Source organism: Naegleria lovaniensis (assembly GCF_003324165.1).
Source record: "Naegleria lovaniensis strain ATCC 30569 chromosome Unknown tig024, whole genome shotgun sequence".
Classification (NCBI taxonomy): domain Eukaryota; phylum Heterolobosea; class Eutetramitea; order Acrasida; family Naegleriidae; genus Naegleria; species Naegleria lovaniensis.
The window spans coordinates 131674-157634 of NW_025407846.1; the positions used below are offsets into that span (position 1 = coordinate 131674).

Consider the following 25961-nt stretch of genomic DNA (forward strand, 5'->3'; position numbering starts at 1 on the left):
TTACTTATTTGTCAATACCAAATGCTAGAAGAAAATATCGATTTTAGTACAAATGTCACAGACATTCTGAAAAATTGTATTTCATTGGCAACAATGAAAGTCGCTAGGTTTGTTCCAGAACGAGACAGAGAGGCAGATAATGATTAATTTTGGGGAGACTTTCTGCTCTCAAATTTCGATAACAGGCTACTGGGAGAAAATGTGGAAGTTTTCTGTTTGATTTTTCTTTCTTCATCCACAATTTCTGCAGTTTTTTCATCTAGCTTAATAAAAGGAAGGGAGGTTGCTTGCCCTGGCTCGCGACTGACAGCGGCAGGGCTCAGTGACATGTCTTGATTTGAATTCTTTTTTTCAATAATTTCCAATTTTCTTTGCATTTCTGATGATCTTTCTTTCTCTTTCTTGATCATTGCAACCTTTCGTTTTAACTTTTCATCTTCTTGAGCAATATCAAGATTCTCCTTGTCGCAAATAAATTTTGAGATTTTTTCCATTTTAGACAACAATTTGTTGTTGGAGGTGTCATTGAGGAAGTAGGTTTCCAATACTTTCTTAGCGTGCAATTGGATTTCCTTAAACACAGTTTCTAAACAAGTTTCGTCTGGCTCACCCAGATTTATCATTTTAGAGAATATCTCTTTTGTTTTTTCTCCATCTAAACTGTGCATGTTATCATGTAATAAAGGATCGAGACAGGAGCAGATGGTGGAGTCATTGTGATAGTCGTCGTGTTGCGAAAAAATAGATTTTACATCTAAATGGGTCTTTTCCAAAAGTGCATCTAGGATCGATATGAGCCTCTTCTCAACATATTTAAATTTCACATTGGCATGCTTCAGTTCGTCCAAGTTGTCCAAACTTTGTCTCCAAGTGCCTGTGTGGTACTTCATGCAGTCATGATCAAACAATTTGGAAAAGAACAAGAGCATTGGGCGCATTTGATGCACTCTAGTTAAAGTTGCGTTCACCACATCGTCTGGAGCTGTCTTGCGCATTATGGTCTTCATATCTTCAAATAAATCAAGTTGCTTCTCAGCATAAATAGTAATGATAGGATTGTCTGACATAGTTTCAATGACACAGATTACTTTCATGACTGCATACAAATGAATCATCTTCTGAAGAATGCTAAAATTTCTTGATACTTGAATTTCCAAGGACTCGCAAAGTTCTTTCAGCAAATTAGTAAATTTCATACTTTGGTGTTTGTAAAAGCGTTCTTCTGTGAGAGCTAATTTAGAGTTGATTTCCATTGAACACTGCATCTCTTTGAACATATCCACCTCAAATCTGGCTGTTGATAGCTGTCTGTTGTGTTTTAACCGAGAAAGCTTGGTAGTTATTGAGGTAACCTCATGCTCCAGTTCACTTTTTCGTTCCGACAATTTCTTGAGGTTATTTTCTAGCTCAAGTGCCTTAGAATCAATTTCCATATTCTTTGCTTCCAATTCTTTTACACTGTCCTCCTCAATGTTCAAGCTCTGTATGGACTCTTTAGCCACTATTTCTGTTTGTTGTAGTTGAGAACCCAAATCTTGTAGTTCTTTTTCAACTTCAAGCTTCATTTGTTGAATTTTTGGAAGCTCCACTTTCAAATTCTTCGAAGTCAGCTCTGTTAAACCTATCAACGAATCAGTTGTAATCTCCGAACTTTTTTCCTCCTGTTGTTTGATTTGTTGGAGCTGCTTCTTCAATTTTTGAATGGATTGTTTTAGAGTTTCGTTCGACCTTGTGGAGGAAGATATTTGTTGTTTGATAGTGTCAATTTGCTTGTCGTTGTACTCTTTTTTAAGCTGTACTTTTTCATTCCATTCAAAAATCTCTTTTTCATTCTATCAAGCTCAGCATCAACAACTCCAATAGCTGTTTCATATTCTTCTATATCTGCCTCTAAAAACTCTGTGATTTCGTCAGCTGTTAATTGAATAATATTTTTTCCTCTATTGATTTCCTCCACTTTCTGACTGCAACAGATGTTAAATTGGTGGTCGTGATATTCTCTAACTTTGTTCGCCAGTGTGTTGAAATACTTCTCCTTTTCGTTGTTACAAAGCAATTTGTGTGAATGTTGAGCTAGTTCGTGCTCTTCCTTAATTTTCGTAATTGCAGGTGAAATATATTCGGTAATTGATTCTCGTATTTCTTTATATTCTTGCTCCTTCGGAATACAAATGAATTTTTCAAAGTTTTTGATGAAATGGTCTTTCAAATACGTGTTATGATTCTCTGATTTTTCCTCAATATATTCTCTTGTTTTGGTTTTGGCTGAATCTACTACCTGGTTCAGCGATATTAAAAGTTTGTCATTTTGAGCGTTCTCGAATGCAACCTCATTGGCACGTTGTTTAGCTAAAGAATTGGATTACGTCCAATTTAAATAACGAATATTGCTGCTTTGTAAAATCACTTACCGTACAAAGAGAAAAGTTTAGCAAGTAACCGCTTCTTTCTTTGGCTTTTAGCATGGTGTGTGGCCTCAAGAGAGATGGCTGCTTGTCTTACTGCCTCTACTTCCTGTTGTTCGGATTTCTCAAACACTCGTAAACGATCCAGATGTTGCTGTTTGGATTGTTCCCTTAACAATTTTACCTCCTGTTCAACCTTTGCCTCTGCTTGTTGTTTGATCTTTCTGATCTTTCTGCTTTCCGAGCGCTTTAGAATTTCCTCTGCAATTTCTCGTTTCCTTTCTTCGTTCAGTTCTTCCTCGCTTGTGAAACGATGATCTGTAGTTTCTGCTCCCGAAGTGTTTATAGTGAGGGGTGAAAGCATGGGAGATGACGTTTTTTGCACTTTGTTCCGCATTAAGGGGGAAGATAGTGTTTTAGATTGAGAGGGTGAGGAGTATTGAAGAGGACGATTCAGTATTGGGCTGCAATTGCGGTTAAGCAATGGTGAGTCGCCAACATTATGTTTGAGCATTTTTAAAATGTGATGTCGCAAAAGCAACGTGAAAATACTCACATTAAATTATATAAGCATGGTTTAATAATGCCAAAAAGACATGTGTATCCAATCCTTTCATAAATGTCCTTCTCATCATAACTCCTGAATCATACAGTTGTAAATAAATAATAAATAATAATTATTTCTTGAGTTGAATCTTATTCTTCAACTCATCCAAAGATTGATATTGCTTCTTTTCCAAAATAACTTTGCGAGCATGACTTAACTTGTCTGGAACGTTCCACATCAAAATACCAACAACCTTCTTGTCTCTCAAATAATAAACGATACCATTTCCGTAGTTGGATGCAACAACTGGTGCAGCGGATGTCGTCCAGGAGCTTCCATTTTGTTTAACAATTACGTCATCCCAAACAGCATAGGTGTCGAGACTAGAGTTAATCTCACCAACAGCTTGGAAATGAACGTCACCAATATCGCTCCAGAACATACTGATGTGATGGAATGGCTTCTTGGCATTAGAGCTCATATTGATACCAGCATGTCTACCAGTGGCTTCAGCATGTTCGTGGTGTTCAGATCTTCTTCTTCCCAAAACAACATCATAGTAGCTCAAGACATCACCAGCAACAAAAACATTTTGAACAGCCTCTAATTGAGAGTTGGTAACAATACCACTGTTTTGAGGGTCGATTTCTAAGCCTGCCTCTTCAGCAATATAAGTGTTGGGGTAGATACCTGTAGTGGTGACTACATAGTCGGCCTCAATCTTTTCACCACTATCGAGAGAAACCACCACTTTATCCTTATTCACGCTTGGTTCAACATTCACTACGTTTCTATTTGGCTTCAAATCAACACCAGCAGCAACTAAGGTTTGTCTTACACGCTCGCTAAGGTATCTTGGAATCCAACGAGCCAAGACATCAGGTTCAAGGTACACTTGGGTAACTTTGGAACCTTTCTTTTCACGAAGCTTGTTGGCCACAGCTGTAATTGTGAGTAATAATCATACAGAAACATTGGATCATGTTTGAGGAATCAATATTAGAATGTACATACCATAACTCAACTCAGTACCCAAGAAGCTTCCACCAACTATGATATTTGTCCATGGTCATTACATACAATTTCAGTGACATTCATGAATCATTCTGAAATACATACCAATCACAATCTGAAAAGATGATGTTTACCTCAAAAAAATGTTCAATGTGCTTCTTAGTACTTACGTGTGCATTGTCTTTCTTGGCTACAGCAGCCAATTTCTTGTAATCGTTAATGGATCTGAAAGTGGTTACACTATTTGGGAATAGATCACTACCTGGTAATTCTCTTGGTGTTCCTCCTGTTGCAATGAGACACTTTTCATAGCTGTATTGCTTGCCGTCGGAGGTGGTAACAACTTGGTTATGAGTATCCAATTGAACGACTTTGGTCTTGGTCAAGAGTGTGGTTGATGGATCAGAATCATAGGCAGATATTGGCTCATACTCAACAGAAGTCTCTTGGCCAAGCCAGTTCACAAACTTGAGCTCGTCAGCCTTATTCGAACTCCAGAGCTCCTTGGAGAGAGGTGGACGCTCGTAGGGAGCATATTCCTCACCTGTAACGATAAGAACTTGAGCTGAAGGATCATTCTTCTTGATGGCCTTCAATGCTATAATTTAAAAGTAATTTTCCGTAAAACAACACGTTCGTCATCATCACGTACGACAATATTGTTCAATGAGACGGTTGGTACGAGAACACCGTTGTCGACAAAACTTACCAGCATAAGAAGCAGTACCACCACCAATTAAAATATACTCTAAATAAATTCATCAAGTATTGTTATGAATATAATATGAAAATATTATTATTATATTAAATGTTGCAAATTGCAAATAGAATTCCTAGCGTAAATCACCTGACCTTGTTGTGTCTCTACATACTGTATTTAGCAGCTTCAGTCTTCTTTGCCGAAGCAACAGTAACATCCCCGGAGTTTCTTTCCTTGTCCTTCTTGATTTCTTCCTTAACTCTGCGATGTTCAAGATATTCTTCCAAGTTAGGATCTCCATGTTCACGATCACTTCTAATCCAATAATCCACAAACATTGGTGTTAAGACTAAAGGAACTAATCCAGCAGCGAGGAAGAGTGGAAGCACTGATGTCTTTCTCTTGTTTTGCAAATATTCAGGTCTGCTTCCGTACTCATTAAAATATTTCTCTTTATCTGCGTTTGATTTAAACCTTCTTGTCACTTTCTCAAAGTTCTTTCCGTTATTGTTATGTTTGGTGAAGAAGCTGCTTGATCTCTGAAAGAGAGAACGGGCAGCAGAGGTAGACGCTTTGGAGAACATTTTTTTTGTTTACAACAACAAAATTCTCCGTTCAGTGCTATGAAACTATTAATGCTATCGATGGTTTTTAGTGTTGTTGTTGTAAATGTTGCATAGTATGATTCTAATGATGAGTTCTTGTTTTTGGATTTGAATTTCTTGTTATTATCGTTAGTGAAAAATAAAAAATGATGAAGCGAGTTGCATCAAGAATTGTGAGCGGTCAAGCCACAAAGAAGAATTTTTCATCTGCCATGATGATTCACCATCAACCACAACAAAATGTAAATATCGATTTTATATAATATTTGGATGCATCATCACCATTTTCTCTTCATTTTATAGTGTTATTCTTCATCGGCAAGAAATGTCAAACCAACAGTGACCATCTTTGGAGGCAATGGATTTGTTGGACAACAAATTTTGAATCGTATTGCTTCTCAATGCGAGAAAGTTATTATCGCTTGTAGAGGAGTCTCCCAATTTGAACATACTGCTAGAAACTTTGGTAGGTTGGCTTTCAATATGGATTGTTGTGCTGAAAATAATAATTTATCGTCCATTATATTCCCTTGCGCCCGTTGTGTATTTAAACTATTTGATTTGATTTTATGGATATTTGCGGAAATAATGTCATCATTTGATGCTTGTATCACCATAACCATCAGACAATGTTAGCGTCGTCTATTCTGACGTTGCCGATAAGGATACAATTGACAGTGCAATTTACGGAAGTGATGTTGTTATTAATCTTGTTGGGCTTCTTTATGAAAGCGACAATACTTTTGTTGAGGCTCATATTGATGGAGCCAACAATATTTCTCATAGTGCCCATAGATTAGGTGTTGATCAAATGATTCAATTCAGTTTCCTCAATTCCGAGCTCGATTCACCATCATGGTGGTCGGACACTCGTTTCAGATCGGAGGATATTGTCTATTCCAATTTCCCAACAGCAACATTTGTAAAGCCAAGTATTATGTTTGATAAGAAGGAAAATGTCTTTTCTGGTGCTTACATTAACAGACTCAGAAGAACTCCTTTGAGATTCCTACCAGTAATTCCTGTTCCTTTACATGACGCTAAACTTCAACCTGTTTTTGTGAATGATGTTATTGATGCTGTCGAGAAGGTCATTTTCTCCAAAGTGGAAGAAACTAAGGGAAAGAGCTTGTATTTGGCAGGACCAGAAGAAATGTCACTTCAACAAATGATGTCAAAAGCCTTTGGAAGACCAGCCATACCAGTCTGGTATCCAGTATTTGATTTTATTCTTGGATGTACACAAATGTTACCAAACCCTGTTGTCACTCGTGACCAATTCCTTGTTTTGAAGCAACACGGAGGTGATTTAACTCTTGCTTCCACATTGGAAAGAGTAGTTGAACCATCTGCAAAGAAGGCTATCATGACATTTGAAGATTTAGATATCAAACCCAAGTCTTTGACCTCTCAATATTAATTCTTTTCTCCCTAATAATACAAGAGTGGGAGCATGAAAACTCTCTTGTATATTCGATAATGAACAATTCCAAATAAAATTGGGTTTCAGCTTTAAAAATCAGCCTTTCATAAACAACAGTGTCACTCTGGAAGTTTGTTTCAACAACCAAATGATGAAATACTATGCATGATCACAGACCAAGCAGTTGTCCCTTTCAAGAAGTGTTGTATGGGCCCAGGTCAAAGACCGCCATTTCTTTACAACAATTTTTAAATTCAAAAAAATGTTTGGTTCGGAATCAAAAGGCAGAGCCATCAATCTTCGCAACTTCTCGGCCCACAAGAAACAAGTGTTGTGTTCAAAAATTGGGCGTAAATCTGGTCAGATTGTAGCAACTGGAGGTGAAGATGCATTAGTAAAATTATGGCATGTGGCTAACGACGAGCCCTTAATGTCGTTGGCAGGACATAAGAGTCCGATCACTTGTATTACTTTCAACAGTACGGAGGATGTTGTTATTGCTGGCTCAGAGAGTGGGTCCATTAGATTATGGGACTTAAACTCGGAACAGCCAACATCATCAAAAACATTTCAGGGCGGCCATAGGTCAGCAGTGACTTGTGTTGATTTTCATCCTTTCGCTTCTGAATACTTTGCAACAGGATCGCTTGACACAAACGTAAAAGTATGGGATTCAAGAGTTAAAAAAGACGTGCAGTCACATAGAGGAGAATCAGAAAATTATAAGGAACCAATTTCATCGTTAAGATTTACCCCAGACGGCAAGTGGATTGTCGCCGGAGGAGAAGATGGAACCATCAAAATTTATGATATCACAACTGGTAAAAAGTTTGGACAAATTCAGAGTCACAGATCGACAGTTACCACCATTGATTTTCACCCCTCTGAATTTTACTTGGCAACAGGAAGTGCAGACAGAACTGTTCAAGTGCTGAGCTTGGAGGACACAATTGAGGTTGTTTCAAAGTCTGACATTTTCCCATCAGGAGTGAAGTCAGTACAATTTAGTCCTGAGGATGGATCAGTGCTGTTATCTATCTGTGATGAGGGAATGAAGGTTCATGCTTGGAACTCTGCCAACATGCGTTGTATAGATACCATTGATGCCAAGTGGGGTAACATTAGCGACGTCAATCTTCATCAAGGTCTTAATCAAATATTTGCAGTAAGTGCCAATCCAACTGTAACGGGATATGTAGGTATTTGGGTGATACCAGTTGATTCTGTGAGGCCGTGGTACAATGGTCAAGAAGACAAGAAGATGCATTTCTCTCCTCAAGTGACCAAGGAAATGGTAAATGAGACTCTTAATAGCTCAACTGAGGATGTGTTAAATGAAATACGAAATAGAAAACCTGTGAGTGTGGCAACTACAACCACCAACAGAGGAGAGGTTATCACAGTGACCAAAGTTTCTGGGAAAGAAGAACACCTGTGTTGGGCGGACCTCAAACACCACCAAGTGAGGTTATCGTATCGTCGAAAAGAAAGGAGCCAGCCAATATTGATATTGATTCTTTCGTTCCAGTAAGTATTCCGTCTATGCGCAAGTTGATCAATTTGGTAACTTGAATGAAGAAGGGAGAGGCTTTCTCTGAGCTCGACGATGATCAAATCATAGAAGAAATAATGAAATCCCACCAAAAAATGTCAAGTGCCATGACGAATAGATTGAATAATTTAAAAATCGTACGAAGAATTTGGATTGATCAGGGAGATTCAAAGGAAGCCATTAAGGCTCTTGTAAAAATGAAAGATTTGCCGCTTGCATCCGATATGTTAGGGCAGCTGTTACGTCCAGAGTGTAAAAAGCATTTAACTCTTGAATTATGTTCTCTCCTTTTACCAGTAATTATTGACCTCATAAAGGAAAATTATGAGGAACACATATCAACCGCACTCAAAGCATCCATGTTGCTGTATTCAAGCTTCTCAGGAATGATTGAAGAAAATTTACAACTATTTAATAGTAATCCAAATATTGCACAAATGGATATTAATGCAGAGGCAAGAATTTCAAAATGTCAAGCATGCAAAAGAGGTTTCGGAGAAGTGAAGCGCATTATAATAGAAAGAGCAGCTGATTTCTCGCAAATGACAGATCTTGCTTTGTTATCGAGGAGAGTTGTAAAGGCGATCAAATAAATTATTCACTCTTGCCACAATTTGAGTTTGAAGATCGTATCTGTCTTTTTGTCATGATAATTGGAGATGTGGGAGGTGAGGATCATTAAAGGTCCAATTTTTTGATTTCTTTCTCCGTAAGTAACAAGTCGAGTTGTTGATAATTTAAATGTGTCCGAGGTGTTTACTAGAAGCGGAATTTGCTTTAACAAAAGGTTGTCAATAAAATCTAGAGATGGAGTTTTTAGAAACGTTTCAGTGTGGTCATTGATGATAGTGGGCTTGTTAGAAGGAGAATCTAAAAATCTAGAGAGTGACGATGATGCCATTTTTTGTTGATGAAATTATTATAATCGGGACGAAATTCATAATCAAATATTGTAGATGAAAATAACAATTAGCTGATGTATCATATTACAAAAACTCCCAATGATGTCTGCACAATGGGCATGTTTGGTCTTCTGTTGGCTTTGTTTCCAGCCATTTGGCAATACAGGTGAGATGGAAGGCATGTTTGCACTTGCCCCATACCACTGGACAATCATCACCAGGCTGTTGAAGCTTGCTAGCTCCGTCTGGAGAGAGTCCGTCCAAAGGCCAATGGCAAATACCACATACTTCATCGGGACTCTTCCAAGTCCATGAAGCAACAAAATGCGCTCTCTTGATTCTAATTTTCATTTTTTTGTTTTAGAAAACCAATAATATTAGGTTCATGTGTACGAGAAAATTGGATATCTAAAAACCACGTGTCCTCTACCACTGGTAATACATTGCATTAACAAGATCATCCTTGTACCCAAGTTCAACGACCCGAATCGAATTCAAATTCCAATTTAAAAATAAAAAATGCAGCGAACCTTCAGTTATTCAAGCCAGCAATACGGAACTTCAACACCTCCTCCATCTTCGTCGGGTGTGCCTTCAACAGCATCCTCGTCCTCATCGATATCACCTGTAAATAGCGGATCATCATCCGTTTCCCCATCCCAACAAAAAACTGGTTCCCAAGAGAAAGTTAAATTATTTGAAAATAGAAAGGAAAGAGAAAAGTATGAAAATATGGCTGAATTATATTCTTTGATTGTTTCTGTGGAAAGGTTAGAAAAAGCCTATGTAAAGGATTCCATCGTAGCCAATGAATATGCGGAAGCTTGTAGAAAGCTAATTGCAAAATTTAAAACAATTCAGCCAATTGTTTCGGCAGATGTACCAGATATTGAACGATTCATGAAAGAATATAGATTGGATTGTCCTGCAGCAACTAACCGATTACTTAAAGTTGGTGTTCCAGCAACAGTTGAACACGGAGGAAAAGACCCTCAATCATCGACTGTTAAATTGATCGCACAAGCAACACAATACTTTATCACCGTAATGGATACCATAAAACTCGGATTGTTAGCCAAAGATCAGTTAGCTCCGATTTTGGTTGATCTCATGGATTGCCTGAATTCGTTACATATCAAAGACTTTGAAGGAAAGACAAAAATTAGACAATACAACCACACGGTCTGAATTACCCCCCCTGCGCAATCGAGAGGGGTACTCAACTGTCACAGCGCAGCTGGCTCGCAAAAAATTTTTTAATTTCTCTGGTGTAAGGAATTACTTCGCGCAACCTTTTCTCAAGAAATTTGTGAAGAGTGGTTGTATTGGATTGGACTGTTACTTTTAACCAAATGAAGGCTCATGAAAGCTTGGATGAGGAACAATCACGACAATTATATTATGATGTAGAACAGGCTTATAACCAATTCCACAAGGTGTTGCAATAGTTCCACAAATGGATTTGGAATTGTTTCACAACCATCTAATCTTGGTTTGTGTTGTCAGAATTATTCCATGAATGTGTCATCTTGTAAATTTTCAAAATAATAATTTAATATTTTGTAAAAACAAATATCAGATTTGTGCGTAGTTGTCGTCGTGCAAAGATATTATTTCTGTTGTACGCTTCCGGCTTTTTGTTGTTGAATCTTTTGGAAAATGTTCCTAAAGTTTTCTTCTTCTGCTTCAATTCTCTTGAAGATGGATGTTCTTGTCTCTTGAAGCTTTTTCAGCTCGGCTTCACAATATTCAATATTTCTACCAATATCTTCCTTCAAAGAACCCTTGCTTTTGGTGATATACATTCGTCCGATGGCTTTGTAGGTTGGAGTTTCTTCGGGAAGCCTTTCCACTTCAGCAAGAGTGAGTGTTGCCATTCTCTTCTCCCTTTCCAAGAGTTGTGTTTGAGTGATATTGTTTGATCTGTGTTTATACAACTCGAAGAGTTTATTTTCAGAATCTACATATAATTCCTCATCTTCGGTCAGTGTTTTGATGGGAGCTTTTGATGTTGCAGCAGTTGTTGTAGTGGACATTTTTTATGTGTTTGTTGGTTGTATTCGACACCCTTTGAAAATGAATGAAAAGACTTGTCGTCATCATCATGCTTCAACAGTGATTCAAAACCATGTAATGGATATCAAAGTGAGGCTTGTTTGTTGAAGAGGTGGTTTTGACTTTCACACTTCATACAGTTTTTGTGATGAATAAATTAAATTCAAAAAAATGTCTCCTCTGGTCGATGAACTTCCTCATGACATTCTCTTTCATATTTTCACAAGTTATTGCACTCCAGACCAATATTTAAATGGTCTGATGCTTGTATGCAAACATTGGAATGAACTCACAGAGTATGAAATGTTTTGGGTTGCTACTCTCAAACAATCTCTCCGAGCTCAAATTCAACTCTCATCACAACAGGAAATTCAAGAAATGGAGAGCTTGCTGCAAGACGATGCTCAAGGTTCCTCTGTATTTCAAGCTGGATTCATTTCAAAGAAAGATATTCAGAAAGAACGGGAACGTTTTATAAAGTCCATGGAAGTCAGAGAGAAAATTCTCATCATAAATTTATTGCCTTTTACAAAAAGAAAAGAAACCAATGCCGACATATTTGGCAAGGTTTACAAGCAACGTACTGTTCAATTTTTGAAAGAGAGATCGAAAAGAAGAGTTGCATTGGAGCTAGTGAAAAAGATCATTTCAATTCAAAATCGTGTCTCATTGCATAATCAGGATGAAAATTTTGATGTATATTTTGAATATGGATGGGAGGATGTTGTTTCATTCATTGAAAATCATCCCATCTATGACAGAGAACAGATATGCAGTATTTCTATATTGAACATTTCTGAGGGCTTGTGTCATCTTTTCTTGAAGAGTTGTAAACTGTATTTAAAAAGTTGGGAGTTTTCTGAAAAACGAACGAGATTCTTTGCAAAAATGGTTGAATATTTTGTTGTGAAATGTAATGTACCCATTAGTCCTCTCATGGACGCATTATTTTCACTTGGGTGCCAAGAAATATTTATTGAGAAAGACGACGAGTTTTCAGAGCATGGTGAATTGTGTTACTGCTCAGGACTATTTAACAAGTTTGAAAGCGAACTCAAAAGCTCTAGCAAAGGAGGAGTGTCGAAGACCATATTCAAGACACTGATTCAAAACACTGCTTTCAACAGAAAAGGATCTGGACATGTTACTACCAAGTTTGTGCGATTGTTACTATCCAAAAAGCTTGTAAAGCTTAAAGAAACAATGGTAGAACCTTATTTGCAAGATATGCATATGCCATCATTCATGGCAAGACCAAATTATGAGTTATTGCAAACCTTGTATTTGGACATTGGTATCCAACATATGAAAACATTTAATGAGAATGAGTTTGTTGAGTCATTACTCCGTAATTCGATCAGAGAATATGCTCATTTGCAGAAAATTCACGAATTGGTTCCGTTCTTAAGAAAATGTAAAGAACAACTTGGTATCAATTTTTCTCATCCCAGAGCTCTCTATGCTGCAGTATCGCGAGGCCATGATTCCTTTGGAGCTCTCAAATTTATTGTTGACGAATGCAATGTAGATGTGAATGTTGACCTTTCGCCAAATGCAGGTGCTCTACCACTGGCCATTTACAATTCTGTGTCTGGAACCAATCTTGATTCGATTTTGTTCCTTATTGAAAAAGGAGCTACTATATCAGAGAGCAATATTGGAACCTATGAAGGATTAACAATGGACCAACTGTTGTCAAATTTCATTTGTGACATGAAAGATTTCTTGCCAACTTGCAAACTACTGATTGAAAAGTTTGGATTGAAACCAGACGCCTTTGCATTTTTATATAACTTGGGCTATTGTGACACGGTAACTGGTTATACTGTGGATTCAATCTTGGAAATTTTAGACTTCTTTGACCAAGCAGGATCCTCGATTACGGCCAACAAGGAAGATGCTAAACATGCATTAGAACATGTTTTCAATCGATGGTGTGAATTATCTTTTATTGCACAAGATCAGAAATTGCTGAAACACGAGTTTGCAGCAAGAGTTTTTGAAAAGTACGGTATTATATTGGAAGAGAGAACAGACGACAGAGATTTCATGTAAGGATAATTTAATTGAGTTGGTTCCCTTATTGACCTGGAGGTTTTAAGGGTTCGGTTCCTGTTTTAGCATGCCATCTGTTGGTAGCATCACTACTGGCCAGATCAGCCATGACCTTTGCAAAAATACTTGGCACAATTTCTTCTCCAGTCGCTTTCTTGTACACATCTTTCACAATTTGTTTAGTTAAGGTGTACTTATTATCCTTAAATGCTTTCACCACTAGTTCTCGTAGCCTGCTTTCTTGTTCTGTGTACTCGGGTTTGTGCTTTAAAATTCTGGCATTGTTGAACTCGACAGAAATTTCATCTAGGATGTTTTGAAAATCCTCTTCCTTGGCTTGTTTGATGTATCTTGAAGATGATTCATTCTTTCTCTTCTTGAGGTAGGATTCGCTGCACACACCCCACTGCTTGAGAATATCACAAAGGAAGTTTCGTAACTCGCTCTCCACGCTCTGTATAGGTCTGTTTGTGGATGAGCCAGATCTTGATCCAGGTTTTGGTGTTTCGTGTAGTAAAATAGAAAGATCCCTAAACTTTGACTCTAACATAATCTTCATCTCTAGCTCCCTCTTTTTCCACATTTCCTTAAGTGTGACTGCAACAAATGCTCGAAATTCACTCTCAAATTCATGATCAACATCGTACTTTAACACCCAATATGCGGCAATATCTTGTGAATCTGTCTTCACTTTAACAGCGATTTCTTCAAGAAGTTGCTTGGCTTTCTCAGGCTCAATTCCTGTTTTTTCAACAAAGTTTCTTCGAACCACTCGTTTCTCCGTGTGGAAAAGATATAATAGATACTCCCTGAAGGCTGCTGTTTTTGGATATTTGAGCAGTGTCCATGGATTTTTGTCCAACTCTTTGAGCTTGATAATTTTCTCGTTGAATTCAGATCTTAGGACCCATCTTCCATCTACATAAACTCCGTACTTTTGTAAAGCAGATGTTAATTCTTCGTCACTTCTTATACGAGTTGCTAATTCTCTTATTTTAGCAAAAGGCAAAATCTTGGCAAGGTACAGGGCATAATATACTTGTCGCTCTCCAAACTTGATTTTCTTTATAGCACCAAGAGACCCTTGCGCCATAGATGATTGATCCTCCTCTCTGTATTGAACAAGTTGTTTGAGATAGGCTGTTGGAGGAACGTTAAACTTCACAGGTTCGTCTCTCTGCTCAAACAGATTCTCTATATGTTGTCTTGAGTCATGAGGAGGATAAAAAGCAAGTGCCACAGGTTTTTCACTATTTTCCTGGTCTTTCATAAACTGATAAGATCTTTCAAGAGCTTTTCTGTCAGATTGTAGTCTGAAATTTGTGGTTCCTGTTGTTTGTGACGTCGTGTTTGACTCTGCTTTTTCGTCACCTTCTCCTTCGGTCCCTTCATCAGTTTTCTTTTTTCTTACAACCTTAGTCTTTCCAGTCGAATAACCCTCGTTGATGTGTTGAAAACTTGGTCGTAGTTGAAGCATATTCCATAATGGAGTTAAATGCAATTGGTTTCCTCTCAAAATTCCAACAGCATAATTGGCTTTGACCGGTACAGAAGTTGAAGACAAGGAAAAACTTGAATATTCTTGTCCAGTATCCGAATCAAAGTGTTCGCTTCTTGTATTCACTTCAAACTCCATTTCCATCTTTTTATGATTAGGCTTGAATCGTACTTCTTTTAATTGATTTAAATTATAATTATTTTCCTTAGGACGCATCGGGTATTGCAAAACGTAAAGTTTATCCGACAATTTATGAGATAAATACACTTCAAATCTCTTTATAACTTCATCACCACTTTGGTCTGTCATTGTTACATCTCCTTCTGCATCCAAAGTAGAATTCGTTGGCTGATTTTGAAAACTATGTAGAGTACCATGCGAAGAACTAGTATTTATGGACTGTGCAATTGGTCCGATATCAAGTCCTTGCAAATCATCATCATCTTGAGTCATCATGTTGTTATTTGAAGATGAGGATGCTGTTTGTTTGTCGTTCAGCATTTTTTTTCACTTGTAGGCTTTTGTTCGAATTTTAAATTGCATCTGTTGATCGTTGAAGGATTCATTACTCCAACAATGAATGAGGGTACAACATTGATTTCAAAAAAAAAGATGTTTTTGAATTGATTTTACGTGCCAAATTATGAATAGTTGGAAATTTATTCAAAAAAATGTTTTTAATCCTTTTTTCGTCTTTCCTCATTCTTTTCATCACGTACCATTTGTATCATTATTCGTTGCATCGCAAGGAAGTGAATCGAGTGAAACATATTCCAGGATATTCCTTTTATTCCTATTTTACGTTAAAGTTATTTGCTCCTGAACAAGATTTCCTCTTTCTTCCTCGCTCACAAGCCTTGAATGCTGCCAAGTTCGGAAAACATAATATTTGGAGAATTACAATGGGAACTGATACGATTTGCTTTGTAGTTAATCCCGAGCATTACAAAGATATTTTGGTAACAAAAGCCAAATTATTTAGAAAACATCCATTATTTAATAATTTAAATATCGACTATAGGGTAAAGAACGTGTTCACAGATTATGGAGATTCCTGGAAAAGACATAGACAGTTAACACAACCAAGCTTTTCAGATGATAATCTTGCCAAAATATTGAAAGAACATGTACATCGTATTTCGAATCGATTGGTGGAAAAGATTTGGGAAGGAAGAAACTTGGAAAATAATTGTGTAGTGATCAATGATTGGATGAGAAGAGTGACACTGGATGTTATAAGTAATGCTGGATTTGGAGCTGAGTTTGATTGTCTTGGAAATGAAAAGGATATTCTCCCTCTTATTGCTAAAACAATTGTTCAAGTATTATCAGCAGGATTACTATTCAACAGAAGATATATTGAACCTTTTACAAAATTTTTCTTCCCTTCCAAGTACAAGTTGGTATTTAAGGAATGGCCATCCATTCTTCGTAACATGGTTGACAGGAGAGAGAAGGAGATTGAGCTGGAGAAAGAAAGTGGAGAGATTTATAAGAGCAACTTAATTTCTCAAATGCTTCTTGCCAAAGAAGAGGAACCAACCGATGGCGTCAAAAAAGGTTTTACAAAGGATGAGGTAGTGGCTAACTCGCATGCATTTATGCTTGCTGGAGATGAAACAAGTCAACAAACATTGATATGGATGTTTTACTTTATTTCTAGGCATGAAAATGTTCAGGAAAAATTAAGAGAAGAGGTTATTAGAGAGGTTCCTCTAGAGGGTATTGACTTTGAGCTCTATCAAAACAAGGAAAAACTTATTTATGCTAGAAATGTGCTAAATGAGACTCTAAGGCTAAAAGGTCCTGTTCACACCAACACCAGATACACCTTAAAACCAGTAGAAATTGCTAACAAAACTATTCCTAAAGGCGTGACGGTCGAAATGAAGTTTTGTGTGTCACAAATGGACACAGAAATTTGGGGTGAAGATGCCTTACTGTTCTGCCCAGAAAGATTTGAACGGCCAGAAATCAAAGATCTACTCAAACAAAATAGATATACTTTCATACCCTTCAGCATTGGGCCAAGAACATGTATTGGAATGAAGTTTGCAGAAATGGTAAGTAATCCAAGCAAGAAATTTTGTTTATTGGAACTTGATTTAATAGGAAATTTTGGATGTTGTCTGCAGAATGGTTAGAAACTATGACATGAAATGCCAAAATCAAGGTGAAATTAAGGAGGTTGCCGGAATTACTCTAAAGCCAGCGGATGATATTGTTGTCAAACTGGAAAAGCGAGGAGTATAACTCATGTCAGGTCTTAAATGAATGATCAATCACTCACATGGATAACAACCATCCATGTCCATTCTACCCCATCTCGCACAACTTGAGTTTTTTGCCAAACAAAAATCATGCACCATTAAGTTCACAATATTATTTTTATTTTGTCATTCTGCAACGTGTCTATGGTTCTAGAGGCTGGATGTGAGAAAGATTGTTGTCACCAATGGGAGGACCAACAAGAACTGTAGTTGTTGTTGTACTAGTAATCATTCCTGCTTGGTTCATTGTATTTGGATAAGGTGGGGGAGGATAGTCTCCTTGCATGCCAATAGGGTTGAATATTGGTTGAGGAATATAATTATCATTTTGAATAGGATAAGGAATTGGTGGTTGAAAATTCATATTTTGATCAATCACATGCTGCTGTTGCTGGTAGACATGGGGTTGAACATAATTTACAATGCCTTCATTTGAATAATTTGTGACCACTTCTCGAATTGGAGGAGCAATACCTTTTTGATTGACCTCAGTCACTTGGACACGTGATGTTACCGCAGATGGTGGTTGAGAGGGTGGAATACTTTGTGAAGTATTATTCTTGTGTGAATTATCGTGCGCAATTTTATCCCTCTTGTGTTTCTTTTTTTCGTCGACCTTACCGTCGTCCTCCTCAGGTACTTGAGATTCGTCCACAATCTTGTTGATGGTTTGTCGCATCTTCTTTTTTACAAAGGCATACACCATTACAATGGCAGCAAATCCCAAACCTAATAGAGGAACCAAAAAGCTTGGAATGGTGATGATAATGGTGTTGTCCGAGTAGGGTTTCTGTTCAAAGCCAAATTGAACCTTACCGTATTCTTGTGCTGCCAGATCAGAACTTACATCCACATACATGTATGGAATGTTTTTACAGTTTTGAAATAAGGCAGAATGTTGATAATTATCTCTATTAAGGTCAGCATTGATGGGATATTTAGAGGAAGTAATAACACATGAATCGACATCTATACTAAGGGAAAACCTATTATCTGGTTTCGTTGACGAGATAACACTTGCAGTGAACACAAGTTGTTGATCTGACCTTTCTGTATCATTCACTTGAATGTAAAAGTACTTGGTTTGACGACCCACTAATTTGACCTTCATACCAGTGTACATGGGTTGATATTGAACGGATGATTTGAATACTGTTCGTGGCGTTGCAGACCCACTACTGTGAGGAGTGTTTTTCAGTGGAAGGGACGACAAAGACGATAATGGAAGTGCGTGCAAGGAGAGACCTTGAACGTGATTCAGAGATGGGTGTCCAAATACTAGCAGAACAATGATGATTGCTTTCACGATCCAATCCAACAATAAATATTTGGCCGTAATCGAAGGATTAAGGCGCACTTTTCGCCTCAAGTTGGAACATCGGAAATATTTGATCATGATGAATATTATTAATTTTTGGATTCTGCAAGTGAGCTGAAACTAGTAAAAGATAGAGGATGAGAATGATAGATTGTAGTTTTTTTGTTTCTTTGATTTTGCAATCATGTTATCCAATGAACTTTAAATTCGCGGCAAAAAATAAGAGATGTGGAACTTGGTGAGAGATAGACAGTTTTTAATCCTAGTAGCGGATTGAATCTGGAAGGGGAATGGAAGGAATGTACTGATCCTCAGAACGGTCATTGGGATTGGTCACAAATACAGTGGTCGTATACGACGTTGTCGTTGTAGTGTTGGAATCATAGAGTATGGTTGTGGACTGAAGTGTCACGCCTACTTCTGGAGGTGAAACAATTGGTGTTGGTAGTTGAGGTATTCTAGGAACTGCCACAGTGGCTTGTTGTTGTGCATGATTGAAAGTGGAAGGAAGAGAAGTGTGTTGATAGTACTCGACTGCTTGTTGCTCAAGATCAGGAATATCATCTCTGTGCTCATGTTGAGAATTGTTTGTTGTGACGAATGCATTCGAAGAGGATGGAGCTACCACCTGTACATGATCTTGTTTGGAATCGATCGATTCTACTTCGTCAGAACAAAGCTCAGCCTCAAAGACATTTCTTTTGTATTCCCTAGAAGGATTCGAGTGTTGTGTGGTATTGCTGTTAAAATTGTTGAGGGGTACATTGGTGAATTCAACTTTATGATTCTCCACTACATGAAAAGCTGCTTCATCTCGATTGGCGACACTTCGGTTTCTCACAGCAGTTTCCATTTCTTCCTTAATGAATCCTCCAATTTTTCCCATGACATCTTTAGCTTGTTCAATCTTGGAGACCACTCCTCCTGAAACGACTTGATCCGTCATTTGTTTTGCTCTGAGTGCGGCTGAAGAAGCCTTTCTTTTAATAATGGCCCAATATCCTGATGGCACGAGGAGCATTGCTACGAAAATGACACCGAGAGGTATGAGTGTGGCATAGAGGATGGTTGTCAAATCAGAGTCAGAATTTTCAAAGGAATAACTGAATTGAAGAGAGCCATATCCTGCCTGCGTCAGAAAGGGTGGTTTCATCGATACAAACACGATTGGAGCTGGGTCCGAGGATTTGAGTTGAAAATTCCATGTATAAGTCATTTCCGATGTGTCTACACTAAGGGTTTTAGGAAAATCTGAAATTGGTGTACTCAATGTTGCATTCATTGTAAATGTCATTTTGAAGGCATCACTGGGTGACGAGGACGAACGCACTTTGGCAGTAATCTTCAATGTGACTGATCCTTGTTTTAACGTTGAGACGTACAAGTAATAATATTGTGTTGATGTCCCTTGAAAGGTCAAGGTTGTTGCCACAGATGGTTGAATATATGAGGGATTATTAACGCTGGATTGTTGAATACTCCTACTCAACGTTGATTTCATTACATAAAGTGCGCTACCATCTTGTATGAATGAGTGTATCAACAGGATGGACAATGGGAAGTGCCACTAATTACACTTTTTAGTTGCTGGAGGGGGTGGAGGCAATTTCATCGGTTTCACCGATGAAATTGCATCCCGCCTTCAGTTCCCACCAAAACTAAACGTTCAAATTTAATTAATTTAAAATAATAATTATTATTAATAAAGTGAATAAATATTTACCTCATGTATGGCTTTAATAACAAGAACAAAACAAATGGTGAAACGTCAAACCTTACTCGCTCCAATCAAGAAACAGATTCCAGTAGATTTTTACACAAGTGAAGAAAATCTTGACCAATATCAACTCTTCATGAATAGGTATTGCTTTCTCACAATGACAAGGCTTCAAATAATTCCATCTCAAAAGCAAGCAATTCATTCAGCTGGAGCACGTTTGTATCAACAAATCAAAAACCACTCAGAACTTCTCGATGCAATTACTGATGTTCACTCAAACCTATTCACAACATCACATGAAGAATTCACAGTCCTATCTAAATCTGGTCGTGAATGGCTGGAGCAAAGGACTAGCAAGAGAGGTCGAGTTACAAAGCAAGACCAACTGCGTAAATCAATACAAGACCTTCAGTTACAAAGAAGTAACATACTTGAATTGAAATCCTCAACTCAGGATGAGGTGTTGTTGGCAGAATATGACAAACAATTGCAAGAACTGGACTTCAAAACACTTGACAAAAAGCAAGCGATTGCATATCTCGAAAGGAAAGCAGCTGAACAAAGGATCCGTAGACACAACAGCAGCACGAACAAAATTGAAAAGAAGAGAGGACGTCCACGGAAAGCATCAGGAATGGCTCAAAGACTTCAAGCAGTAGTTGAAGGAACTGGTATTGCCTCTGCATCAGAGAGAAGAAGAGATTCATTTGTTCACACTCCTATGAACGGTGTTGATTTGGTTAAAGAAGCAAACGCTAAATTATCAGAAGAAGGATTTCGTCCTTACAGCAGGTCTGGAATGTTACGGTATGTCGTTCCAAGGTGCAAAAGTAGTCGAGAGGGTAAACGACATGACTCTGAAGCTACTGTTAAACTTACCAAACCGTCAAACGACCTGACTGAGGAACATGTTGATCTACATGCTACCCATTCTCTCAACAAATACATCAAGCAGTTGTGTTGTCTATTGCCTGAAGAAAGTACAGCTATTTCTTTGGATGAAAAAGCGAAAATACCAACAAAAGGAGCGGCTGTATCGACATCAACACAAATAGCAATGACTTCCAGTAGCAAAGTTTCACTACCAGACCATGATTTTCCAAAAGGTAAAGAGAATTCAATCACTCCAAATGTTGCTGCATTGTTACGTGCGGTTGTTGGTGGTAATAACAGTCTTCGTTGGATGGTGGAAAAAGTGTATGTGAGAAGTAGTTCTAACGCCGAGTTTTTGAAGACCACTAGTCGAGATAAGGACAAGATGTTGTGTGATCTGGTTTTCTTCCTCGAGAAGCTGAAGGAAACCGGAAAGCTTCTTCCGTTATTTTTTTGTAACACTGACAACTGTGTAAACGTTGCTCCCCAGAACCGGAAGGTGCAGGTGAGGATGTTCTACGTATTCATTTGCTTCGACCTTGATGCTCTCATCCACACATCCTTTGCCGCAGGAGGTAGTAAGTACAATCGTGTTGAGCGATGTATGGCTCCGCTTTCAAAAGGCTTGGTGGGTGTTATTGATTTGGATGATGAAAGTTTTGCAAGCAAGCAACAGAATCATCATTCAGCTTTAATCAAACTCACAAATATCTTCAACCAAAAGGGTGGCAAGGATGTACAGGCGTACTATGCTAGTGTATTCCAACAAGACCGTATTCGAGATTTACCTGGATGGCCATCTTTTGCTAGCATTGATGCTTTTTTGGAAGGAAAAGATATTACTGATTTGGAAGAAGAGAAGAAGGTGAAGGCAATACTTTTTAAACTCCACACACACTCAGAGCATGGTAATGGGTTGAACATCTTTTGTCTCCGCAAGTGCAATGATCCAAGTTGCTGTCCACCAAAAAGAGCAACTAAATATTGGGAATTGATGGAAAAGTTTGATGGTTTCATTCCATCTCCAATCCTCGATGAAAGTAATCCTGGTCATTATTTGTCGTTTGAAAAACGAAACAATGTGGAAGGAGTTAGAATGGATGAAGGGTTTCCGAGCGTTAAGGATGATGTCAAAACTTGTTCCCTTTGCGATCGTAGAGTCCACTCCGACATTGATTTAACGATTCACATGAAAGTGGTGCACCCGAACAAAACCCAAAATCAGCTTGATGGTAGTCTTGACAAGGATGCACGAGTAAATCAAGTCGAGAAAACGCAGTTGGAAGGAAGGTCATTGTCTGCTCAGATAAACAGCATCGAAAGAAGGGCACAAGAGCAACCTTTGCGAGCTCGGGCAAAGAGACGCTTTTTGAACAAGTGATTCATTTTTAATTAATTAAATTAAAAATAAATAAAAATTATTTTGAAAAAAAAAATTTTAAATTTGAATTTAATTCCAAAAGCCAAACCCCCCTCCCCCCCATGTTCTGTAATTAGTGGCTCCTCCCAATAGAATAGTTGCAACCAACAACAGTCGGGATGGAGGTGACAAAAGTACCTTTGAACTCAATCTCCCACCACTCATCGTAGTTGGCAATTTTTTTTAAGGTGGAAATGAACCTTTGAATAACAAGAGAGATACAAAAGTTGTAATTATTACACTTCATGCAACGTTGATCTGAAACTTGACAACTTGAAAGGTTTAACAGAATAAGGCTTTTCTCTTAATTAAGCATTTTTCATTTTGAGCATGAAAGTTCTATCAATCTATGAATGCCTGTCGATGATCGAGGAGAATATGTCACCTTACAAGCATCTCCTGACACTGTCAACATGATATAAGCTTGTTTTTTAGATGGATTATCGAGTACTGCATGGAATTTGACACAATAATTGAGTAGAGCATTGCAGTTGATTGCTCTTGTATGGGCTCTTACGATAGACGTTGCTTCCATAATGCACTCTTGTTGGAAAGAAGCAAAGTCCATCACATTGTTAGACTCTCTGACAAGATGGTGATTCACTTTACCCACTAACTTTTCAATCTTTGCTCCAGGAATGAAATACATGGGTGAGGTGACAACATAACTTTCTTCAAGCCATTCTCTGTCAATATCATTCTCTTGAGCAATGACAATATCTCTAATATTCTTCAATTCCTCTGAAGAGGAGGTTGCATCTTCTTTGTGATCCATATCCATGTTAAACAACATGTCTTCTGCATGAATTGCAAGATTTTTGTTGAGAGGAGATTGTTGATTAGCTCTTCTTGGACTATTCACAATCCGATCACTTGATCCACTTATATCATGAGGATATGGAAATGGAGGGAATAATTTTGGTAAGTTGGATTTCAATTGATCTAGCTGACTGGATGTGTTTGGCTTCGATGAAACAAGCACTGGCATTGCTTGTAAAGTGATGGTAAAATCATTGGCATTGTTAAATCTAAACTTTTCAGAAATTCCCATCACATAAACGCTTTGATTGAGTTCTTGACTTGCAAATAGCAATAATTTGAAGGAAAGTGTAATGTATAATTCTCTGAATAATGATGCAATGTACTGTTGTTGTTGTTTCACATTATGTGTTGTTTTTGAGAGCGGAAATGATTTTTCTAAGAAAATAAATTGCAAATGAGACATGTGTTTAGAGGCAATATCTGATTGGTGTTTGAGAGTTGTGAAATGAATTCCATTTGGTAACAGTGGTTCGAGAATGGAATTTATGAAATCCTCGTCTTGTTCATCCTCTAATTCAAGCGCAAATCCTGCACTTCCCATTTCTCCAATAATGTCTTCATTATCTGAGGAAGTATACGAGCTATTGTCTAACATGTCTTTCAATCTTGGAGAGTCTACAGGTCTTTCTTCTTCTAGTATATCTCTTGATAAATGAGGCTCCTCAATGATCGACGTATCCAGTTCAGCAGACTATGATTGGTGTAAGGAAATCAAACATTCCTGTTCAAAAAATAATACTTACGTAATAATCACTATATTCTTTAAGTAATTTCAGCTGTTCCGTATTATCTTTTTCATCAGGCAAAATAAAGTCCATCTTGGCGTTTCTAGGAAGAGCGTCTAGATACACTCCAGTTCCCTTACAAGTTAGCACAATAAAGTTGTCATTAATTGTGAGTCCATATGTTACACAAAATGCTGAATTACAATGGCAAAGCTTCATCTTGTTCATAAATTGTTTGTGTAAGTCATGAACTGCAAAAGGAAGAATATTGCTCACGACCGTTGCATTGCTCTCACCGAATTCTTTCTTCTTAGATCTACAGATACGTGCCTCTATATAGTGCTTGGGCTGATTGAGCACTCTTTGTTCAACTATTGATGGCATCTCACACGTGGAGAGGAATATGTTTGGAACATAACCATCCGCATGAAGTGGACACTTCGATGCACCAGCTCTATAGAAAGGACTATTTCTTGGGAGATGGAAAATGGAACAATACTTTTCTTCAGACAACTTTTCAGAGATAATATTTTCTTCGTGCAGATCATCAGACAAGTTACGAATGTTGCATATATCATATTGCGGGTTAAGAATAGCGGCTGTACCTTGTGCACATAAAATACAAACAGATCCACGAATGAATATTTCATAACTCTCTGAATATCCAATGACGTGAGTACATCCAAGTGATTTTGCATTCTCTCTAATTTCTGTACGCAATTCATTCCACCAATTGTCTCTTTCCTTTTGCATGTCACTTAACTTCATTGTCTCGGTTGTCACTAATTTTACAGATCTTGCTTGAACAATTCCTGCTAAATAAATGATATGCTGAGAGTCCAGTGATTTGATGGTAAGCAGTTTAACATCGCTTTGTGGTGTTGTAAATCCAGTTCCAGTTGGAGAGTCTAAATTGGCTATATTGGCTGTTCCTGTAGGAGATGCATGGAACTCAAGAAGAGGAATAATGTTCATTGGAGGTGTAATGCTGGACAATGTTATTGCAGGCTCTATTGCAATTTGTGGAGGAATTAATGCTTTTTCAGCATTGTGTGCAGGAGAAACGGATGATCTGATTGAGCTCAATTTACATCTGGTTCCCAAGCCTCGTACGATAATATTATCATCTTCCAAATCAAAACATTCTTCATAACCAATTACAATGTTGTCTCCTGCTTCAAAAACCTTTTTTCCAATTCTTCTTTTTAATCTTCCTGATAATTGATATAATAATAACTGCCTCTCATCATTGGATGTTCTGCTACTTCTAATGAGATCTTTCCATGAGTCATATTCAGGATCGTCGTCAATGAGAAGCTCTTCAACAAGGTCTCCTATTCTCAAAGAATATTGAGTATACTCCATTAGAGGATAAATGCTTGGACAAGAGAAGAATTGCACCTCAGGCGAGCTATCTCTATATGGGTTGATGTTTTGAATAAAATCAATCTTAATATTTACATTCAGCTCGCCACAAACACCTCTTATTGAATCAAAAATTGGGAGCCATCCACTGCATTGAGTCACTTGATTTAACGCTAATAAATTAGTATCCACCACTACTGTTCCGATCACATCATCTTGCGTTACAACATCGTAATCTATAACTTTAAATTGTATAACATTTTCTTGTAAATAATCATTATTGGGCACTTCAAATCTAAATGCATCAATATTCCAGGTGGGATTTAATGTTTTTCTGCAAACAGGTGTTCTAAATTGATATTCCGGCCCAAATTTAACAATCACATATGCATCAGTGGACGACGAGCTCCGATCCATGATGGGCAGGTTTCTACAGCTTTTTACTGTGATTTTAACTTTTGCTCCCATGTTTGTTTATGTTTTGAAATTTCTGTCTGAATCGATGATTAGTAAATCAATGTATGAAAGGCTATTTGAAAAGAGAAGGATAATTTTCGCAGAATTTTTTTGTGTGTAAAATGTGGTTTCTCTCTTGCCAAGAATGATCATCAACATAGCATCAATATTATCACTAATATCGATAGTATGAAGCTAGTTTCTAATTTCTGTAAGAGGTTGTTTATTGAAGTCGA

General features: G+C 37.7%; 15 protein-coding genes across 15 annotated transcripts; 7 read left to right on the plus strand and 8 right to left on the minus strand.

Annotated features, from left to right (window-relative positions):
- Positions 1–143: 143 nt before the first annotated feature.
- Positions 144–1565, minus strand: C9374_005402 (uncharacterized protein; the record flags this gene model as incomplete). Its single annotated transcript, XM_044695149.1, has 1 exon — positions 144–1565. The coding sequence occupies one exon, from the start codon at positions 1563–1565 to the stop codon at positions 144–146; it is 1422 nt and encodes a 473-aa protein (XP_044547879.1).
- A 146-nt stretch (positions 1566–1711) lies between these two features.
- Positions 1712–2919, minus strand: C9374_005403 (uncharacterized protein; the record flags this gene model as incomplete). The annotated part of the gene is made up of 2 exons (XM_044695150.1): positions 1712–2349; positions 2412–2919. 2 exons carry the CDS (start codon positions 2917–2919, stop codon positions 1712–1714), a joined length of 1146 nt encoding a protein of 381 aa, XP_044547880.1.
- Positions 2920–3082: 163 nt separating this feature from the next.
- C9374_005404 (uncharacterized protein) lies at positions 3083–5250 on the minus strand (the record flags this gene model as incomplete). Its single annotated transcript, XM_044695151.1, has 6 exons — positions 3083–3894; positions 3967–4002; positions 4072–4081; positions 4137–4564; positions 4676–4714; positions 4839–5250. The coding sequence occupies 6 exons, from the start codon at positions 5248–5250 to the stop codon at positions 3083–3085; spliced, it is 1737 nt and encodes a 578-aa protein (XP_044547881.1).
- Positions 5251–5417: 167 nt separating this feature from the next.
- C9374_005405 (uncharacterized protein) lies at positions 5418–6691 on the plus strand (the record flags this gene model as incomplete). Its single annotated transcript, XM_044695152.1, has 3 exons — positions 5418–5513; positions 5575–5737; positions 5898–6691. The coding sequence occupies 3 exons, from the start codon at positions 5418–5420 to the stop codon at positions 6689–6691; spliced, it is 1053 nt and encodes a 350-aa protein (XP_044547882.1).
- Positions 6692–6956: 265 nt separating this feature from the next.
- C9374_005406 (uncharacterized protein) lies at positions 6957–8225 on the plus strand (the record flags this gene model as incomplete). The annotated part of the gene is made up of 1 exon (XM_044695153.1): positions 6957–8225. One exon carries the CDS (start codon positions 6957–6959, stop codon positions 8223–8225), a length of 1269 nt encoding a protein of 422 aa, XP_044547883.1.
- Positions 8226–8341: 116 nt separating this feature from the next.
- C9374_005407 (uncharacterized protein) lies at positions 8342–8839 on the plus strand (the record flags this gene model as incomplete). Its single annotated transcript, XM_044695154.1, has 1 exon — positions 8342–8839. One exon carries the CDS (start codon positions 8342–8344, stop codon positions 8837–8839), a length of 498 nt encoding a protein of 165 aa, XP_044547884.1.
- An 828-nt stretch (positions 8840–9667) lies between these two features.
- C9374_005408 (uncharacterized protein) lies at positions 9668–10336 on the plus strand (the record flags this gene model as incomplete). Its single annotated transcript, XM_044695155.1, has 1 exon — positions 9668–10336. The coding sequence occupies one exon, from the start codon at positions 9668–9670 to the stop codon at positions 10334–10336; it is 669 nt and encodes a 222-aa protein (XP_044547885.1).
- Positions 10337–10758: 422 nt separating this feature from the next.
- Positions 10759–11184, minus strand: C9374_005409 (uncharacterized protein; the record flags this gene model as incomplete). The annotated part of the gene is made up of 1 exon (XM_044695156.1): positions 10759–11184. One exon carries the CDS (start codon positions 11182–11184, stop codon positions 10759–10761), a length of 426 nt encoding a protein of 141 aa, XP_044547886.1.
- A 190-nt stretch (positions 11185–11374) lies between these two features.
- On the plus strand, positions 11375–13258 carry C9374_005410 (uncharacterized protein; the record flags this gene model as incomplete). The annotated part of the gene is made up of 1 exon (XM_044695158.1): positions 11375–13258. The coding sequence occupies one exon, from the start codon at positions 11375–11377 to the stop codon at positions 13256–13258; it is 1884 nt and encodes a 627-aa protein (XP_044547887.1).
- Positions 13259–13283: 25 nt separating this feature from the next.
- C9374_005411 (uncharacterized protein) lies at positions 13284–15257 on the minus strand (the record flags this gene model as incomplete). The annotated part of the gene is made up of 1 exon (XM_044695159.1): positions 13284–15257. The coding sequence occupies one exon, from the start codon at positions 15255–15257 to the stop codon at positions 13284–13286; it is 1974 nt and encodes a 657-aa protein (XP_044547888.1).
- Positions 15258–15427: 170 nt separating this feature from the next.
- Positions 15428–17009, plus strand: C9374_005412 (uncharacterized protein; the record flags this gene model as incomplete). The annotated part of the gene is made up of 2 exons (XM_044695160.1): positions 15428–16819; positions 16869–17009. 2 exons carry the CDS (start codon positions 15428–15430, stop codon positions 17007–17009), a joined length of 1533 nt encoding a protein of 510 aa, XP_044547889.1.
- Positions 17010–17168: 159 nt separating this feature from the next.
- On the minus strand, positions 17169–18422 carry C9374_005413 (uncharacterized protein; the record flags this gene model as incomplete). Its single annotated transcript, XM_044695161.1, has 1 exon — positions 17169–18422. The coding sequence occupies one exon, from the start codon at positions 18420–18422 to the stop codon at positions 17169–17171; it is 1254 nt and encodes a 417-aa protein (XP_044547890.1).
- A 184-nt stretch (positions 18423–18606) lies between these two features.
- On the minus strand, positions 18607–19845 carry C9374_005414 (uncharacterized protein; the record flags this gene model as incomplete). The annotated part of the gene is made up of 1 exon (XM_044695162.1): positions 18607–19845. One exon carries the CDS (start codon positions 19843–19845, stop codon positions 18607–18609), a length of 1239 nt encoding a protein of 412 aa, XP_044547891.1.
- Positions 19846–20101: 256 nt separating this feature from the next.
- Positions 20102–22318, plus strand: C9374_005415 (uncharacterized protein; the record flags this gene model as incomplete). The annotated part of the gene is made up of 1 exon (XM_044695163.1): positions 20102–22318. One exon carries the CDS (start codon positions 20102–20104, stop codon positions 22316–22318), a length of 2217 nt encoding a protein of 738 aa, XP_044547892.1.
- A 358-nt stretch (positions 22319–22676) lies between these two features.
- C9374_005416 (uncharacterized protein) lies at positions 22677–25737 on the minus strand (the record flags this gene model as incomplete). Its single annotated transcript, XM_044695164.1, has 2 exons — positions 22677–23870; positions 23923–25737. 2 exons carry the CDS (start codon positions 25735–25737, stop codon positions 22677–22679), a joined length of 3009 nt encoding a protein of 1002 aa, XP_044547893.1.
- Positions 25738–25961: the final 224 nt, after the last annotated feature.